The 19,589-nt window shown below is 44.2% G+C and overlaps 1 protein-coding gene across 3 annotated transcripts; it reads left to right on the forward strand.

Annotated features, from left to right (window-relative positions):
- Nucleotides 1-1,801: 1,801 nt before the first annotated feature.
- ccdc187 (coiled-coil domain containing 187) lies at nt 1,802-19,492 on the forward strand. 3 transcript variants are annotated; one of them, XM_062392293.1, is made up of 13 exons: nt 1,802-2,117; nt 3,028-3,126; nt 9,252-9,314; nt 9,722-9,860; nt 10,136-10,226; nt 14,191-14,269; nt 15,385-16,716; nt 17,135-17,271; nt 17,365-17,436; nt 17,523-17,657; nt 17,813-17,907; nt 18,124-18,218; nt 18,301-19,492. In XM_062392293.1, the coding sequence occupies exons 2-13, from the start codon at nt 3,078-3,080 to the stop codon at nt 18,447-18,449; spliced, it is 2,436 nt and encodes an 811-aa protein (XP_062248277.1). In that variant the 5' UTR covers nt 1,802-2,117; nt 3,028-3,077; the 3' UTR covers nt 18,450-19,492. The 3 variants fall into 3 exon arrangements, with proteins under 3 accessions (XP_062248277.1, XP_062248278.1, XP_062248279.1); XM_062392294.1 differs by lacking the exon at nt 9,252-9,314; XM_062392295.1 differs by lacking the exon at nt 15,385-16,716 and having other exon boundaries at nt 1,813-2,117.
- The last annotated feature ends 97 nt before the right edge of the window (nt 19,493-19,589 follow it).

The raw sequence follows: 19,589 nt of genomic DNA on the forward strand, positions 1-19,589 counted from the left end.
CTGATGTTTTGGAACAATTGATCAATGGAAATAGATGATTGTAGTGAAGTTCTGCTCCTAAAGTGTTCAAAGTAAATGTGAAAAAGCAGTAAAATAAACTTTAATAACACCATTAAAAGTCATAAATGTGAGAAAAGGTCCTGTTTAGATTCCTGCAGCTTTAACTTAACACCACCCATGTCTTGATGCACGTCTCAGACCGAAGTGTTGCTTGGTCAGACTGGATCTCAGCTGGTGGGAGGTTTAAAACACAGAATACATTGTGTGTTTCACAATATTTTTTTTTTACATGAAAACAAAACTGCAGCTATTTGGTAAAACTAGAATAGATCATTCCAACTGTTAAATGTACTTAAGTAAGTGCAAACTTTCAAAAACATTAATTTAACAAGTTTAATCAATTAATTATAAGACAATTTATTAGCTAATTTCCATTTAGCTGATTCTGTTCCTTCATCAAGAAAACATGGAAAACAGAAAGAGAACTTTGCACAAAAGTAAAACGTTATTTGACTTTCTACAAATGTTGAAGCTGCACCGACCCACACAGATTTTCTATCCTTATCAGTGTATAGAACCATTTTACAATGGGACAATCGTTTCCATCTTACATAATATGTGCAATAGCAACGTGACTTTTCCATTTATGAAATCAACAGTTTCTATCTGAACCAGCTTGATATGCAATACACACCAGTCATGATTCTATTACACTTATTCAGAGTTTATCACTTAAAATATCAGACTTCATAGATTCTCTAAACCTCGTGACAGCCATAAACCCAAAGTTACACATTAACTTTACAACTGTAATCAGTCACTCGTCATTTCCAGCCAGCAGGGGGCAACATTACATTTAAAACCAAAGTAACACGTGGAAAATGATCCTGTAACAAATTCTCATTGTTCCTCCTTCATCTTTATCTCGTCTTCAAACCGACAGAGAACAAATCATCAACATCTGCAGCTCAACGACAACAGACGGTCACTGACAGCAGCACTGACATCTCTGAGAGAAAATACACTTTTCATATTATTTGTGAACCTTTTCTTCTCATGTGAGTTTATCAGAAAGTCTCAGCTTCATCAGTTCTCACATTCAAACTGTGTTAATAATCTCTCCCCTCTTGATTTACTCAGTTCTTATTAATAATATACTGATTTTAACTTAAATGTGTTTGGAGTAGTCATCATCATCTGGGAAACTGGAACTTTTGACTTTTAAGATGCTGCGTTCAACAACTGTTTGACAATCTGCCACTTATTTTATTATATCAATGTATATTTGTATCTTTTTATCTATTTATCTTTTTATCTATGTATTTGTCTGCTCATCTTTTTTACCTGAGGATCTTGGACTTTTTCATTCATTCAATGATGGTTTAAGAAGAATTACTTAACACATATGGCAATCTTTTAAAATACTTTATTTGTTCACAAACATATAGATAAATATATCAACTTTAATCATCCCAACAGAGGAAATGTGATAAAAATAAAATAACCAATTGATGAAGAGTGGAGTATAATTATACAAACCCAATATTAAACATAATACATTAAAGAAAAAAAAGAAAACAATTTATACGTGTTTATAACATATAAAGTGTATTATTATTATTATTATTATTATTATTATTATTATTATTATTATTATTATTATTATTATTATTATCTCCTTTCCAAGGGAGCAAATGGAAACTGTATAAACTTTATTCACGGTGTGTTTCTACTACGAGAGTCCAGCCGGACGGTTATGAGATTCCCGGGGGACCGTGAAGGCAGCAGCTGCAGAACAGGAGCCGTCAGACGGATGAAGTTTGTCCGTGCCGGCTTCCGTCCTCCTGCAGATCTTTTTGTTTCTCAGTAGAGACTCGAACTCAAAGTTCAGACGAGAGGAAAAGACCGAGACGATTGTTTGAGAGGGATCCGACCCAGAGAGAGAGAGAGGAAGAAGAAGAGGAGGAGGAGGAGGAGGAAGAGGGAAAGTGAGACTGAGGAGGACAACACAGACGGACGCCTGTTGAATAGTCTGTTGTGTGTCTGTGAGTGTCTGTATATGTGTGTCCGTGTGGGTGCATATAACACCACAGTGCAGTGCGTGGGAAGCTGAACAGGTAGGTTCGAAAACAGTGTTGATTTAATGTATTTATAGTTTGTGTGTTAATGCAGCTTGTTGTTGTTATTGTCACTGGTTCTGACACTAGAGACTTTCTGTCACTTTCATGTAAGAATCGAACTTTTTAATATTTTGTTTGTTTATTATATAAAGTTTAATATTGTTTGGACACAAAGGTTTTAATTATTTTTGTCAATAACTAGCTAACTAACATTTAACTAACTCAAAAACACTAAACGATCAGTAATAGAGCTGCATGATGTGTCCCAAGATGTTATAAAGACAAAATTGACAGCTGACTGTACGAAACAATCATGATAATAAACTTTATTTATTCGTATAAAATATGATCGATATCTCAGTAATGACTCTAAAATCACAAACTTTCTGCCGTTTTGTTTGTATTTTGCCAAATCACAACTTTCTCTCTCTGCACTTTGCGTAATGAGGTCGAGACTTTACACAATTACAGAGGAACCCAACAAACACTTAGCGACCTCGGGCAGAACCAGACTCAGTGTGGGGGGGAGAGGAGAGGTGGAGAGAGTTATGAGCTAACTGAAAATGTAGTTATTTGTGCAGATCAACCTTATGTTAAACACGATATGAGAACTCTTTCTCTGTGAACTATATTCAAGGAGATATGACAAATCAAAGTTACATAAAAGTTCAAACTTCCTGAACTCATATCTCCTTTAATTCAGATCCGAGACACATTAAATTGTGTAATTTCTCTCATGAGCAAATCATTAAGATCCGTGACAGTAAAACAAAGTCTGATGATGTCACACAGAACGACTTGTTATTGTTTTGTCTCCCTGCTCTTCTCACTTAATGTCTCTTTGTGTGTCTCGGTGGTTTTGGTCCTTCTTCATTTAGTTTCATATTAACTTCCTGTCTCTTCTCAGGCTCTTGTGTATCAGCTTCACCATGAGGCAGTGACAGCACTGGGACAGCGATGGCAGAGCTGGAGATCGACCAGTCCAACCTCCCACGCGTCCAAGAAGGTAAGAGCGTGGGGCCGGCTCCAGAATCTGGAGAGCTTAACCATGCATCCCACAGGTTGTGTGAAATGTGTGTCCCACCGTTCACACTCTGTTCCGGGGGAACGAAATGTTGTGGCGTTTTTTTAGTCCCTGCACAGGAAGGTCAGAGGTCAGGTTCAGCCACTGAACCACAGACATGGAGCCGGTGGGGAGTCAGTGTTTCAGCACAGACGATACTAAACACAGAGATGTCAGCCGCACACTCGAGAGCAAATACGACAACTTCCCATCTCTTCTTTTTGTGTTATGAACAAGTGACATTGGCACCAGATGGCCGCTCTACTTTTGACCTTGTGTGTTTGTGCTTGACTTCCATTCTTCAGTGTTCAGCTCTGATAAGAAGCGGCTTGATACAGCTCGTGTTTTGACTAAATGCAGCTGACTCAGGATCAGCCTGGAGGTCGACGGATAGAATCGCTTTGCCAATGAAATCGATATGAGACTTTCACAGACGGATCGATAGCAGCGCTCATATCAGCCGATATGAAAAACCTTAGGAAAATATGTGTATTTATATTTACATTTTCCTTATATTTGGGAAAAAATCCATATATTTTGTTGTATTTGTGTTTTATTCTTATTTTTAGTTATTTGTAAAGGGTGATAAACTGTAACTCTTTCCATTTAAACAAAATAAGTATATTTATGAGTAAATTACACATTTTTGACTCTTTATACTGGCATCGGGTCCAAATAAATCCGTATCGGTCGAGCTCCTCCAGCTGCATGGAGAAGTTCCTCATCATAGACAGGTCTGGTGTACAAGGTGCAGGTAAGAGGGAGGAAGGAGACGGATGTTTATGAGCCGTGATGTCTGGGAGAAGAAAGTGCAACAACTCCATATTGAAACTTGCAGCGCAACATAAGTCAAGTTAGAAACATTCTGACTTGTGATGTAAATACTTGCTAGAGATAATCCTTTAGCCAGAGGAACAAAACACCAGCTGCAAACTCTGCTGGTGATTAAAAAAAACACATATTCAGACACAGTTTTGTTTTATTGTTGTTAAACTGCAGCTTTAAATCAGTTTAATTTGCTCGTCCGTCCATGAAACCACTCGCAGGTAGGAATGTGTCAGCTGCGGCCCGGCTGCAGACCGTTGACTCAGTCCTCAGCATGTCCCCGCTAATGAACAGGATGGAAATAGGTCTCTGTGCCTTTTATCAGGGGAGATAATTCAGCGCTCCACTCTTGTTTCCACACACACACAAAGGGGCGCAGTGTGCAGCTTTGCATCTCCATGCTTTATTGAGCAGGACGCTGTGCACAAACAAAGACGGTGACACCAGCTGGAAAAAACTGCCTCATTGAGACAATCGCTGCGTGTGAATCAGTTGTTGTCATCTTTTCACTCGTTGTTGTACTTCCATGTGTCACGTTTGTCAAAGTGTGTCGTCGAGGGTCTGGGGTCAGTTGTCTATGTTTATGATCCATTTCCCATAAGAGCTGCTGCTCCTCGTGTTCTCCTCCTGCTTCACTTTCCTCCTCATCCCAGCCCCCCCCCCCCGGGCCAAGTCGACTTTCTTTGTTTTCACTTCGCCCCTCTTATCAGTTCCTGTTTTGTCCCTCCTCTGGTTGCTCCTGATATAGCCTGATGTTCCGAGGGAATGCAGCTCCCAGAGGAATTCCCCCTGCCCACCCCCCACCCCTCTCCCTCCTCTTTCCCTTGTTCCCAATCTCACTCTCACCAACTGACCCAGTGTCCCATTGCCCCTCACCTCTCTTTGTTCTCCTTGGCAACACAGTCCAGTTCACGAGCGGCCCGGCCCAGTCCACCCAGTTTCCAATGCGGCACAGGGAGCTGGAGGATGGACAGAAACTCTACGGTTGAAACAAAAAGCAGAGGAGAGGAGGAGGAGGAGAGAGGGAGAAAGAGCGTGTGGGCGGTCGGTGGGGAGTTTTGGCTGAAAATAGACCCCATGTCATTTTCTCCTTTCGCCAGTTTCTTTGTCTGGGAGGCACTGGCCACCGCTGCTCTCCGACTGGATGTGAAACAGAAGAAAAGTTTCTGTCGGCGTTTGATCGGCTGATCCCTCACGCTGCATTATTTTTATTTTAGCTGATTGGAAGTCAGTTTGTATGATGTTGGTGGGAGTTTTTCCAAAGTTACATCACCTGAAATAAGAGGAATAGTCACATATAGATTTAAACAAACAACAGCGAGGGAGCAGAGGCAGTTAAATCCACTTTGTTTTTGCAGTTTAGTCTTCGAGGTCACTCAGGTCACGGTTTCCTGCTTTGTAATATCCCCTTCTTTTCCAGAGCAGGTCTGCACGCACTGCTGGGAACCACTGTGCTTTACATACTGGGAGCGGGTGGATGCTCATATTCTGAGATTTGATCTATTGGTTCTTGTTGCCTTTTCACTCTTTCATAGAAAGTCTTACCCCCCCCCCCACCCCTCACACGCACACACGCACACACACACACGCACACACACACACACACACACATTGCACTTTAGCTTTACCAGTTCCTTAACTGCCTCATCCAATTCCTGGATCTTCACTATCCTCTTAGGAAAGACACACAGGATCTTTCTCTGTGTCCTTATTAAGCAGCTTAAAGTCTGAGTTTCTGTTCGATTATGAAAACAACAACACTCAGTCTGGACTCGCTCTGTTTTGAGCGAGTCGGCCTCACGCCCTCTTTCAAACCTGTTCAGCAGTCAGAACTGCACAGACTCCTTGTCCCTCCCCAAGAAATGTAAGGCGACCATAGTTTAAAGGAGGTTTGAAAAACGAGTTAACCCACAATGCAGACACACCCACAGACACACAAACACACACACAAACACACACTCTCTCTCCTTCAAACAGAGGAGACTTGTCATTTTTCACCACTTCTCTAACTCTCAAACGGACTTTAGGGTGGTTTCGTGTTTTGAGCCATGAATTTGTCCTTTAGGCTTAAAACCTCACGATTTGACTTAATCCCTCCTCGTTGACAGACTGGACGCAGACGGGCCGGGTGGAGATCCAGTTAGCGGATAGTCTCTTAAGCTCCACAACAGGTGTAGGTTGTAATGCATGTCTGTCTCGGTCTGGGTCGACTCTGGAGTGGGGGGGACTCATGGGGTCATTAATGGTGTAAATGGAACCTTTCAATGGCCTCGAGGGGATTTCCATTGAACTTTGACTGTTGAGCCCAGTAAACTGGAACAAACCCGCTGACCTCTTCTCTGCAGGAAGCTTCTTTTATTTTTTCTTATCCATTTGGAGGATTTGGAGAAGTGAGTCTGAGAGACAGAGTTATGTCACGATGTTCTCAGACGTGTTTACAGAGCAGGACAAAGACGAGACATCCTCAGTTTGACCGGTTACACATCAACTCGGAATCCATTCTGTAAATGTTGTGAATTTAACGTTGCATTGTTTAGAGCCGGCTCTCGTGGTTCATGTAGAGTTCACCAGTGATGGAACAGAGGAGGTGAAAAAAGAGACGAGATAGGGATCCAGAAATGCTAAGTGTGTTTGTGAATTATCACAGAAGCAAACGTGTTTTCATAAAGTCACAGCTCCTCTGTCGACCCTGAGGTCAATGCTTTCCCTCTGATAATGAACCTCGAGGCTTCCCACTCCTCCTCAGCGTCCATGACACCTCCCAGTGCTCCTCCTCACGCTAGTAAGTGAACTTCCAGCGTCTTCACTCGTCTCCTGATCTCAAGGATTCTTTGTTTGTGGGCTCGTTGTAAAATCTGAAGGAAACTAACTGAGAAGGAATATGGTATCTGTGGTGCCTCCTTCCCAGTGACAGCAGGTGGTCGTGAACAGCGGATCATATCTGCTTTAAACTGCTTCACCTCACAAGTCCTATTTGAGATTTACTATGTTTGGATTGGCTTTAACAAACATAATTTTAATCATAAACCTTATTACAAATCTTAAAAAACAACCAAATGTATAGAAAATAAGCACAAGTTCTCATATCGGCACATGTCAGCAAACATAAACACAGATACTTATATGACTGAGAAAAGCTTAAATTGACCAATAAATCTGTCTCTATCGTTTATATACAGTTTAAATAACTAAGGTGGCGGATTTATTAGGTACATCTGTACAATCTATTGCAACAGCTCAGCCTTTAATTCTGTCTTTACTAAGCTCATTATGGTGTTTACTTTTATTCCTTCCTATTTATATCCTTGGTATATAAATAGTATATAAAGAGTAGAACAGTAGTGTTGGATGTAATTGATTCCCAGTAGTATATAGGATTAACCCTTATTCATGTCTCAAGCATGTGAAGTAGCTCAAGGTGTCCCAGTAGTATGAAAAGCGTCCGAGTTTTCTCCAGCTGGTGTAAGAACTTTAACGTGCTATTATAAATAACATTTATCATTTCTGTGTGTCAGCTCGTAAAAACTGGAAACTCGAGTATCCCGAGCATTTGGCACATGGATGTGAACGCGGAGCTCGTGTCCACAGATGTGACTCGGTCTCCTGCGGCCGGCTCAGAGCGGGGGTCAGTCGGACAGGTGTTTTTAATTGGACTCAGACATGGAGGCCGTCTTCTCTCCTTCTCTCGGTGTCTGACAGCAGCACTGTGGGCGAGCACAGCCGTCCTGGGCTCCCTGATGGAGAGAATGTGAGAGAGAGAGAGCGAGAGAGAAGAGGTTTTGTCTGTTCTCAGTGCGGGAATCCGGGAAGTGGAGAACCACAGCTGGGCCACGGGGCCGCTGTACCTCCTTGTTTGTTTTCTCTCCACTGACTTTTCAGTTTGTTTGACATCCTGTAAAACACACACACACGTGGAGTGAGGCTGCAGTGGCTCCTCGAAGCCGACAGTAAACACTCGGCTTGTTTAGTGATGAGAGAAACAGTCCACGAAACGCTGCAGCTATTAAATCCACCAGAGACACTAATATAAACTGTGGGTCCACCACATTATGCCCCGGAGGTTTTATACTGAATCTCTTTGTTTGACTTTTGGGGAATTCTCTCTTTGGATGATTCCATAATCCGTGTTTATGTTTGAGTCGCTGTCTTTGTCAGCTTTCTGACAAACGAGGACAAGGCTCAGAGGGTTAATGACATGAAACCGATCTGTTCTACGACCACATGCAGCAGCTGGCCAGACGGTGGGATCATGGGAGAGGAAAGACAGAATGACTGGATATGGAGGAGCAGACGGATCTGGTGTACGGAGAGATCTGTGTCAAAGCCTCTGGATTTACTCTGCATACATTTGTGCCAACTGCACTTCCCAGTGTAAATGTTTGCAGCGGCTGGCTCCTAAACTTTGCATGTTCATTTGGAAGTGAGCGAGAGCACAAAGGTGAAATACCTGCCTCCTCCTCCAAAGACCTTTTCAACCATTTATATTCATACTGACGTGTTTATATATTTAAACACTCTGTCTTAAATCAAATGATCATTTTTGTTAGAATCAAATTCGACTTGTTGCAGCTACTGAATTCAGCAACTTTGGGAAGACGGTTCGTTTTGTGGCCACTTGTGTGTTGCTCTGGGACGCTGGTGCATTTTGTTAAAGACAACAAAGACAGCAACAGCATCCGTCTTCATCAGGATCTCATTGATAACGCTCACTGAGTTGCTGTCGGAAACCTGTTGGAAATTAAATTAAGAATCAGAATAATGTTTTAGACGTCTTAAAATAACCTGAAACACACCCAGAGGATAAATAACTGCTTGTGAGTAAATCTGCATTTAACTTAATTGGGGCACCAGAAGGACCTGGGTTGACAAATCAGTGGTTTTGAATAAGAAACCAGTTTGTGCTGGTTAGAGGTGATGAGCTTTGAGAAGTATGTTAATGCCAGTGTATAGTGGATTCATACCAGAGCGGCAGCTGGTTTGTTTTAAAGCTCCCTGTCATTGTCTGTGTTGTATAAGCAGTAATCAACACACACAGGACTCATCTTACTGTTTCCTTTTAGACAGAACTGCTCTACAAAGCGTTTCTGTTCTCACACCATCTAAAGAACCAGCTCTGGTTCTGTACGGAGCTTTAAAGAACCGTTCACTTTCTGTTCTGCTCACTTTATTAAACGCTTGTATCCCCCTTCCACTCTTGTTTGACTTGGTCACTGAACTGCTGCTCCTGTGTCCTGTGGTTTCAGTGTGCCAGTGCTTTGCCGTTCTGGAGGATGGAGCGTTGGCACACAACCTGCAGGAGCAGGAGAGTAAGTACAACGTTAAGCTGCCTTGTGTCTCTGTGGAGTAAACGTCTGTATCGCAGAGTCGCCACCCTCTGTGTTGTGGGGCTTCATCTTTAGTTGTCCAGTGCAAGAGTTAGATTTATACTTCAGCATCTGTACAGATAACAGATTTACAATATCAATCAATCAATCAAATTTAGTTTGTACAGCCCATATTCACAGTCTCAAGAGTAAGGAAAAACGGTAGAACCCATAAAAACATAGGAACCTCAGAGTTAGCTGCATGTGAAGGATCCCTCTCTGCTTTTTGGATACTTTAAAAGTTCTCTGATCTGACAATTCCTATCATCCTGATCGCTCCTTTATTGCCACACATGTTATATTTGCGTAACCTCTGCTTTTTGTCTCTGACCCCCCCCCCCCCAAATTAGTCGAGCAGTACTACACCACCAACATCCAGAAGAACCAGCTGGTGCAGAATGACATCCGTGTGGCCAAGAGGCTTCAGGATGAGGAGGAGGATCAGCGAGCCCAGCAGAGCGCCGACCTCCGACAGGCGTCCAGACAACTGTGGGTCCCTCCTCCTGCGACTCCTCACACTGTCACACCACTCACAAAGCTGCTGCACTATCCATACACTGTCCACATACCCATGATGCACATCTATTGGGCTTTAGTGTCCTTTTGAGAGTTGACAGCATGTTTACAGAGTCTTGATGTATTTAATTGAAAGGATGCAATGCTTCAGTTCTGCTATAAGCATGTGTGTCATCATGCGTTAGGAGTTGAATCAGTAATTAAGAACAATAACAAGGCTCTTCCTTCTGACCCTCACTGCCCTGTAGAGAGGAGCAGGACCTGGAGTACGCCCGGGTCATTCAGGAGGAGCTCCAGCGCTGTGCTGAGGAGGCCCACAGAAGAGAACAGGATGATGAGGTGAGTCCAGACAATATAGCTGCTTTCAGACACACACAGATACTATAGGAATCATCCAGAGGGGCTGTGTCACCCCTTAGTAATAACTCCTGATAATGAGCCCATGAGAGAACACAGCAGGATGTTGTCTGGAAGGTTGTGGATGCAAAACTAAAAAAGAAAGATGCAATATAGATTCTAGAGCTTTTGGTGATAAAGGGTCAGAGGATCTCTGAGTCGCAGCCGTTCTTCAGTGAACACATGTGTCAGACATATGTGTTGCAGGAGTTGTTGATTTAAAATGAGCAGGCGGATCCTGAAGTCTCTGACATCATCTGGAGCTGCACTAAGTCCTATAAATCTTTTTGATTTTAAGAATCTGCAGCCATCAGCGTGTGCATGAAGCTCTGTGTGTCTCTGGGTACACACATGGTCCTGTTCGCTCATACTTGGCAAACCGAAAGCAGGCTCACAAAAATGAGGTTTCAATGATGAGGTTTTCTGGATTCTCCTCTTTGGACACGAGCTGCTGATCAGCCCGTACCTGAATAGTTCAAAACCAACATTTATTGCGTCATCTTTTCCTTTGCACAACATTCCAAATCTTTGTATCGATAGAAAAGAGGCTTGTCAGCTAACACCCCCCCCCCCCCCATACTCCTGCATACTATCTTCTATTGGATCCAAGGGTAGCCACATTTAACACACAGAACATTATCCAGGCATATTTTTGGAATACGAGAGGAAATTCATAGTGAGCCATCAAGCAAGACATCGTTTGATACGATCAATAAACTCTGCAAAGGCCAAACAGTCCCCCCCATGAAACCCCATTTAAATTCACTAGATCGGGATTTTTTTATGTGGATCTGCACCAGTTTGCACACACTCATAAATATCAGTCCCCTAAACATGTCCAGGAATTAATCTCTGAGAGGTTAACAAAAAGAAAAGGAAGAATTAAGTAGCGTTATTTTCAAACCTGGTTTTGGTTCTATGCTCCAGTGATGTAGAGAAGTTTTGAAAGTCAGCGTTCTCCTCCCAGTCGCTCATTTTATCATTTCTAAATGTACAGTTCTAACTCTGTTGGCTCAAGTAATAACAAGAATCAGACAAAAGTTTGTAAGGAGAAAATATTTTGAGGGATTTGCGCCAGGAAGGAGAACAAATCCTCCCCCGTGGGTGTCGTGTTGCTGTCAGTAACCGGAGCCGAGCAGGACACTGCATGAACAAATCCAAATTTAGCAGAATGCCGTCATGAAGAACATCTATGTAATGTCATGAAAAAGAAACAGTGATCACACCAAAGTGACTTCTAAGTATCTGATGTTAGTTTACTGTCACATTATTTACAGCTTTAGTTGATCAATTCCAGACGAAGCAAGTGGCATTGATGTATTTGGTTTTCCAGTTACTATTTTGGTGGCAACAAAATAGGTTTAATCCATGAAAACCTAGTTTTCGACTCATTGTGTTGATTCATGCAACAGAAATGTGTGTAATGGATTATCTGACGTCTGTAGAAACTTTGTTACACGGTGTGCAAGGCAGAGAAAATGGGAGCGTGCGAAGGCAGATAAATGACACGATGGTGCAAATGCACTCAGGACATAATCGTGCAAATTTTAATTATCAGCCTGTTACCAGCAGGGGGGGGGGGGGTTAATATGCTTCATCGGAGTCTGTGGTGAACAGCGTGTTGCGGCAAAGTGCTGCTCTGAGCCTCTGATGCAACTCTATGAGCAAAGTCAGCTGTTGAACAGAGACACAACTTGTCAGCTTCACAAACCGGGGGGTGGGGGGGGGGCTGATGCACCCTCGGCCTCATGGACGACCTCTCACGGGACACGCACTGGTGTGGAGCAGGATCTGCATAATCAACACGTGTAAAACCTTAACGATGCACTTCCATCAGGAGACGTGAGGCGTTAAACTCTAAGTGCAGTGTTTAATCAGGACACTTGATAAATGAGTTTGATTTAAAGCTCCTACCAGGACTTTCTAACTGGCTGTTAAACGTCCTGATTTTAATATGGCTGCCTCTTTATGACCCACAACAGGTTGTGTCCCCATGACTGATCACCTGCCGACAAACAGATCACACCCATCAACACTCATTTGCTTCTGTACATTAAAGACACTGGAAAGACGAAATCTCTCCCGACAGTGATGAACTAATGCAGATGAATTGATGAACCCTTAAAAAGTAAACACTTTAAACCTGCTCAGCGTCCGCATGTTATCAGTGTGTGAATGTTAGCATGATGAGTATAGCATATTGCTCAAAGTGACCTAATGACCTATATTGCGGTTTCTTTCAAATTTGTGTTAATGTGTACAAAAGCGATTCCTCTTGCAACGCAAACACAACAGGGAAACCAGATGGTTCCCATCAATCTCTTCTCCCCTGTTGTCCACACAGAAGCCCAACCCCTCTCTTAACTTTATTTTTAAGTCCCTGTACATTTCTTGCAGTGCACATGTGCATTTCCCTCACTTCAGTTGCTTCACAAACCAGCCTCTGACTGCCCCCCAGTAGAAGTGAAGAGCTGAGCTTTGTAACTCCCCAGCTGGCCCAGTGCGTCACAAGGCTGCTCCAGCATAATATTTTCCTTCACCCTGCAGTTTCCTCTGTCGGGGGGGAGGCTGCCGTGGACAGGCTCATAAAAGCTCCTTGTTTGGAGGATGTGAGGTCCGAGAGGCTGGGGGGTTCATCCATCACCATTAAACTGGTTTGGGTTTGAAACCGACACGAGGCGTCTACACTCAGATTAAAGGTGAAGCCTCATTTACCTGCTGTGCTGAGCCGTGCCACTTAATGCATCACACGTTCCTGAATATATCTCTTCCTGTGTGGTTCTCATCGTTCCTTTTTTTTACGAGTGTTGGTGTTAGGAGCACATGATGAACTATTAACGCTCCCATTAACTTACCTTCTTAACGACTGGCTGATCAGAGGTGTTGATTAAATATTTGCCTCCCTGCAGATCGTGCCTTTAATTACAGGAACAGAAGGTGTGAGGCTGTGCAGGTTTAAATGCCAGATCCCCGTGGCACGCCGCACCTAACCTGCCACGGCAAGCTGCTAATTATCCGCTGATGCTGGCAAAGTGGCCGACGTACAACATGCCCTGATTGGGAAGCAGAAGGAGCTGCGTTGGCTCTTAGAGTTGATTTATGTTGCAAATGCTCTGTTCAGAGAGAGATTTCATATTTGCTGATTTGTAGAGAACATTATTAGTCCTGGCCTTTCTTAGAAAAGTGGCACAGGGACGTGGTGTGTGTGTGTGTAGGGGGGGGGGGCTCTCTCTCAGGGAACAGACGCATATCACAGCTCTGGTGGGTGCAGGCATTCTTCAGTGACAAGGTGTTACTTCAGGAGAAACAGTCCTGGTGACCGGCCTCCGTTGGCATGGCTCTGGTCCTGAGTCCGGGCTGGAGTTTGTGTTGTTGTTCCAATGGAAGGGTTAGGGTCAGAAGAGGCAGGAGAAATGAATCAAGGCCGTGTCTATTAGAGTGATTCTCTTCTTCACCACGTGGAATGAGGAGAACAGAAAAGCGAAACCATGCGGTGGCTAAAATGTTTAGAAGTTTCTGAAAGACGGTTTCACTCTCATGAGTCACTGGCTCCTGTTCAGTGGCTTTCGGTTTCACTCAGTGTGTCATGCTGCCATCTGCTGGTTGGAAACCGCTAAACATGTCTACTTCAGGTGAACGAATGGCTGTGAACAGACTTTTGTAAAAACGTCAACTTGATATCATGATGAATTTCAGGATTGTGTGGCTCGGAATTTACAGTTTGATTTAAAAGCAGTTGGCAGTTTTCCTCGTGCTCTTGAATGACCGGTCGTAGATCTCTGTTTATTTGCCTCTTTGACAGAACGGCTCCATCTCGCTGTGATCTCAGTTCAACCTGATTTCCTATGTGGTCACTCATTGTGATTTACTACCTGAAGAAGCAATCAGCTCTGCCATGTCTCCACAGGAAATAGCTAAACGAATGCAGGACGAGGAGGAGCAGAGGATCCGAGCGAGGAGCAGAGGGCAGGAGGGCCACAGCGAAGGTACAGATTCAACTCCTCGAGTGTTTTATTGCCTTTGTGTCAATGTGGCAACTCAACATAATAAACATAATTTACAATATTTATTTATATATATATCATTTATTTTTTGTCATATCAAAATTACAGATGTTCCAATTCCATTTTTCCCTTTCGAATACCTGGAATTTGTATATTGGCCAATAGCGATTAACGATCTCCAACCATTTTAGTTAATAAAACTTGTGTTACATATTTAAACAGCTGTTTTTAAACTAACTGTGTATTGAAGCGATGCTGTCGCTGCTGTTTGGCCTGGCTCAGATTTAAACCCTTTTGTGAAACAAATACATTCAGATAATGAAGTTATTATCTAGTCTGGTCGTCCAAGCTGGAAACAAAGAAACACAACTAAATGAATGTAAGAAAACACAACATTGAATCATTTTACATTGCACATGGTTCACGTGTTTGTTTCATCTTGTGGGACTTTCCAGCCTAACTGACATTTTACAGCTCTGGCTACACATCTGGAAATCACTTCCTCCTCGCTGGTCTAAAAACAGTGGCCGCGCAGCACCACTACAGATTTGGAGCAGATATTCAATGAAAAGAGAAGAATGCATTTATCTTGGTGAAACTAATACACTTTAAAGACCTGGTGTTTGATCAATACATAGATTTACGTTCTCGTCTTTGACCGACCTGGTATTTTCAGAGACACAGAGTATCTGTATCTGAATCAAAATATGTGTTGTATGAGTGGATTATCTGTTTTAACTGCCTCACTTTCTCTCTAACAAAGCTTTAATCTAATGCTACTTTTTACTACTGTTGTATTTGCAGATATAATATTCACATATATTATAACAGCATGAACAAAAACATCCCCTAAGTAGCTGAAGCATGATATCGTCATCTCCGTGATGTGTTGCATGCATATAACATGTAGCTGTTATTCTATCCATTTATCTGAATGCCTGAGTTGTGTTTTAAACATTTATATATATTATACACTGATTTTACTGCTAAATGTTACCTCATCATTAACTGCACTCTAATGGCTCCTCACCCCCCCCACCTGACATCCTCACCCACCCGCCCTGCTTTTGTGTTTGCATGTTTTGGCTTCACTAAAGACAGCACCAGTGACTCTGCTCTGCCGGCCTCACGCCAGCACACACTCAGCAGCCAAGGAGGGGAGCAGTGCTCATCTTTCACCACAAGGTGGCAGTATTCTACCAACCATTCAGACCTAACTGGGACTGGGGCTGCCTCCCACAGGGGACCAGAAGCTCGTGAAAGCACAACTTCAGGGTCAAATCAAGGACACACAGGTTCCATTAGGCCGATCAGGGAAGAGTTGAGAGAGGCTTTGAGCGAGGACTCCGAGGAATCGGACACAGTTTTCTCTGCTCAGCTCTCTGACTGGTCCCAGAGACCCAATAGAAGACTAAGTACAGCCCCCCCTCAACACCGGGCCGCTTCACGTTATCCACAAGAGAGAAACTACAGAAGTCTTAACTCACGCAGCAGCTTCAGAGGCTGGACCGAGGAGAGAGGGGAAGGGGATTATTATGACAATGAAAGTTACGACAGAGAGAAGAGGAGGCATGGGAGTCGGCAGCAGGAGAGGAGCCCCAGAGAGGATTATGAGCCATGGCACAGGAGCGGGGATCAGGATAGAGACTCCGGGTCGGTGGAGGGGAGAGAAAGGCGATGCAGCCGCAGTGAATCTGTCAGGTTACCCGACAGGAGTAGACACCTAGCGAGGACCTGGAGCCAAAGGGACAACCCAGACAGACGTGTCCACTTTCAGGAGGACACCAGTCACTCGGACAGGCAGCCGGATGAAAGCGGACAGGTCTGGGAGATGCTCGGCCAGGTCCTCAGGGAGAGGGGTGTGGCCGTGACGGTGGGTGCCCACGGGGTGCCACTTCAAATAGGGCCTCAAAGCCGAGACAGCCAGGTGCTTCACGGGAGCGAGGTCTCCTGCTGCAGCTCCCGACCACATCAGAGAGACTTCCAGAGGGCGGCCACCACCAGGCACAGTTTCCATGGAGACATCAGGAAGAGGAGGATATCGTCACACCGAGAGAACAGTGGGAGAGATCACAGAGAAGAGCCGGACGGGCGCTGTGACACCGGGGAGCGTGGGGGAGAGGTTTATGAGATCAGCAGCCGAGAATCCAATCTCGCCAGCGGGGAAATCCGAGGCAGTAGAAGGTGGAGCGAGCACAGAAACACCAGTGACGAGGCGAGGGGGAGGAATGCAAATGAGTCCAGGGTCAAGAGGTCAACGAGTGAACGCCGTCCTCGGCACAAGACCACAGAGCGAAGGTTAAGCTCGGAGGAGGTGCGGGGGGTGGAGGGGAGGGCGGAGTGGCCCCCTCGACGAGCCCCACAGCGGAGCCTAAGCCTCAGCAGCACCGGGGCCTCCTCCATGGATAGGTCAAGGCACGAGGCAGAAGGTAACACAGCCGACTCGGATCTGCCTGAGGGAGGCTTCCTTTCTGTGTTCCTCTCGTTTCCTCTCAATCAGCGTCTGATCTGGACACAATTAGTCTCTAGTGGTGATTTGGGGTCTCTTCACTGAAGTGGGACGTTTGCCTTGTGTATATCTTTTGCTTTTCCTCTAGCCCTGAGATAATCTTCAGTGTGTGCTTTCATCTTCACCTTCATCTTCATCATCAGTCTTGATTTAGTGACAGGGTAAATACTGGAATCTCTTTCCAGTGAGAAACATGTCTTTACACGCTGTTATCTTCTCTTATCGGTGTGACTCAAATGTTCATTTCACTGGGATGACTCACCAACCGATGGTTTTATATTAATTTGGGGTTTGGATTTGCATAGTTGATCTCTGATGTTGTGTATCCCGGCCCTCAGGTGTGTCACTGCAACCAGATCCGAGTGAGACAAGCCTGAACCTTGGGGAATTGCAGCAGGTCCTGAGGGATGAAGAACTCGCCCGCAAGCTGCAGGATGAAGAGGACAAGCTGTTGAGGAGGATCAGTGATCCAAGGGTTCGTCATGACTCGCTGAGATTTACGAGCAAAGGAGGAAGGATAGATGATTCAACCTGTTTTTACTGACATTAATCAGTCTTGTTCTCACAGAGCTCCCAACCCCCCCCACGTGGTCCGTACCCACAGGGAGACTTCAGGGTAGCACAAGTGGCGCAGGACGAGGTACGATTGTGATCCGACACGTCTGCTGCATCCACGTCTCTCGTGTTTAACATGCACCCGTGGAATGACGCTTTGCTGTGTTGTAGGAAATCGCACGTTTTATGCAGAAACAGGAAATCAAGTCAAAGCGTCGCTCGCAAGAGCTCGAGGGGCCGGGGTCGTGGCGTGAGCACAGAGCGATGATCAGTCACCATGATAGACGAACGGCCAGAGAGAGACAGGTAAATGTTTGACATCCTAGTGTCATGGACTTCTTTGGAATAATCCACTTTACTTTTCGATATCTGACGTCTATGCACTTGTGTTGCTGTAACCTCTGTTAGAAGTTGTGTTTTCATTTTCAGAAGAAGCTGATCCTTTGTGCTCTATATCCCAGGTCCAGCGAGAGAGACTGGACTCAGAGGGACTTCCTTCCCCCACGGAGGACTGCTGCCCGGAGAACCAGCCGCCCAGTCCCAGCTCCACTTTACTGTAATTGTTCTTACATAAATACACAATTTAAATGTGGCACACTTATCTCCACAATCGTTCATTTTATCAGATTCCCACTTGGTATGTGTGTCATTAAAGGCCCAAGGAAGTGCAGTGTTGAATCTGCAGCCACAGAACAAACAACCAGCCCAGTCACTGCACTGGTTTGTATAAAACTTGATACTGTGTGCTGACGTGTTACTGCTGCGTCCACAGACCAGCCCAGCAGATCAGAAACATCGCAGAGGAGCTGGACCCGACCTTCCAGGCCCGGAGGCAGGACACGGAGCGCCTCCCTGTGGAGCAAACTGGTACTTATCAGGATCAGAGTCACTTGACATGAGAATGCTCAATCAACAGCTGGATACTCACAATCCTTTTCCTCCGTGACAGGTCCGGCGTGTCAGACACTTCCTGTGCCGCATTCGGGCCTAAACGGCTTCCTCGTGGAGCCGGCGTTCATCCCCCCCACAAAGCGGCAACCCGAGAAATCCACCCACTCGAAACCAAAGGAGAAGAAGGAAAACTGCAAGCAGCAGTGATGTCCAGCACAGTGTCGGATGGTGGGGTGAAAATATATCTCACAGCACTAAATATCCGTTCTCACGATCTTATTACTTTGAGGTTAAAAGAGTTTACTGGCCACTCCCATTAGCACTTTAGACCAGTGGAACAAAGAAGTGACTTTTAAGAAAAGTCCTTGCTTGGAGTGAACAGTGGGAAAGGGAAAACTGAGGCTTATTGAAGTATTGTTTGAATTCATCAGTGTTGCGTGTTTAATTTAAACTGTATAACATTTTTATATTTGTCTCCTTTCATTTGTGAATGTGTTGTCGGCATCCAAAATGTCCTCTTTGTTTATACGTGTCTAAAGAGCAGAGACATGTACATGATTCATTTTCCACAAGAAAGACTCTGAGGTAATAACCAAGGTCAAATGAGGGGTAACTTCCTCACCATCAATTGTGCGTTGTCAGACTGTGGAGGAGAAAACAAGGTTAGTCTGATAAACTGAGTGGGGGGAGGGTTGTTTCGGGTGAGCGCCTGTCATCTTGGTTTCAGAGAAGTTTGACCAGACTCCTGCTGCGTCTGCAGAAGCACTACGACCATCAGATGAACTTATTAATACATTTTGTAAATATGGAAACACACATTTACAACCCTCATCACTTTATGTCACGGTGCATTGTGATATCCAAATTTAAATATAACCCAACTGGAGAGGACGGATGTTCGATCTTTGGGGTCATTATGTATTCAGCAAAGTAATCTAAGCTCTAAGGTTATCAGCTATTTTGGAGATTTTCAAGATGACCCTGGTTTCCCCACATGTCCGACCACTTGTTATAGTGTGATGGATTCTTTCCACTGACACCAGGGCACACGACCACACCCCTGAGGTCAAGAGATGCATTTGAAAACTCCCAAAAAAACGTGCATGTGGTACTTTAGGCTTAGAGGAATCGGTACAGTATCCAAAGCATGGTTTGTATATTTTCTTAGGAGGATTTTTGTATCAGTCCAGACCTGCAGGACACGAGAAGGATTCAATTTTTACACACACAACAGCTCTGTAGTTGGTTTGTTTGTATAATGTTAATTTTATTCCCACATTTAGAACACTAGTTTATTTTTATTTCTGTTTTTTATTCTTTAAAAATGAAATGTACCACTTTGTGGAG

This window comes from Platichthys flesus, chromosome 7, assembly GCF_949316205.1.
Source record: "Platichthys flesus chromosome 7, fPlaFle2.1, whole genome shotgun sequence".
NCBI lineage: Eukaryota > Metazoa > Chordata > Actinopteri > Pleuronectiformes > Pleuronectidae > Platichthys > Platichthys flesus.

Bases quoted from the DNA above. Each gene is read 5' to 3' on its own strand.
- ccdc187 (XM_062392293.1), top strand. From the start codon at position 3,078: ATGGCAGAGCTGGAGATCGACCAGTCCAACCTCCCACGCGTCCAAGAA. The intron at 10,227-14,190 runs GTGAGTCCAGAC...ATGTCTCCACAG, and splicing joins GAAGAGAACAGGATGATGAG to GAAATAGCTAAACGAATGCA. The intron at 17,658-17,812 runs GTAAATGTTTGA...TCTATATCCCAG, and splicing joins GAACGGCCAGAGAGAGACAG to GTCCAGCGAGAGAGACTGGA.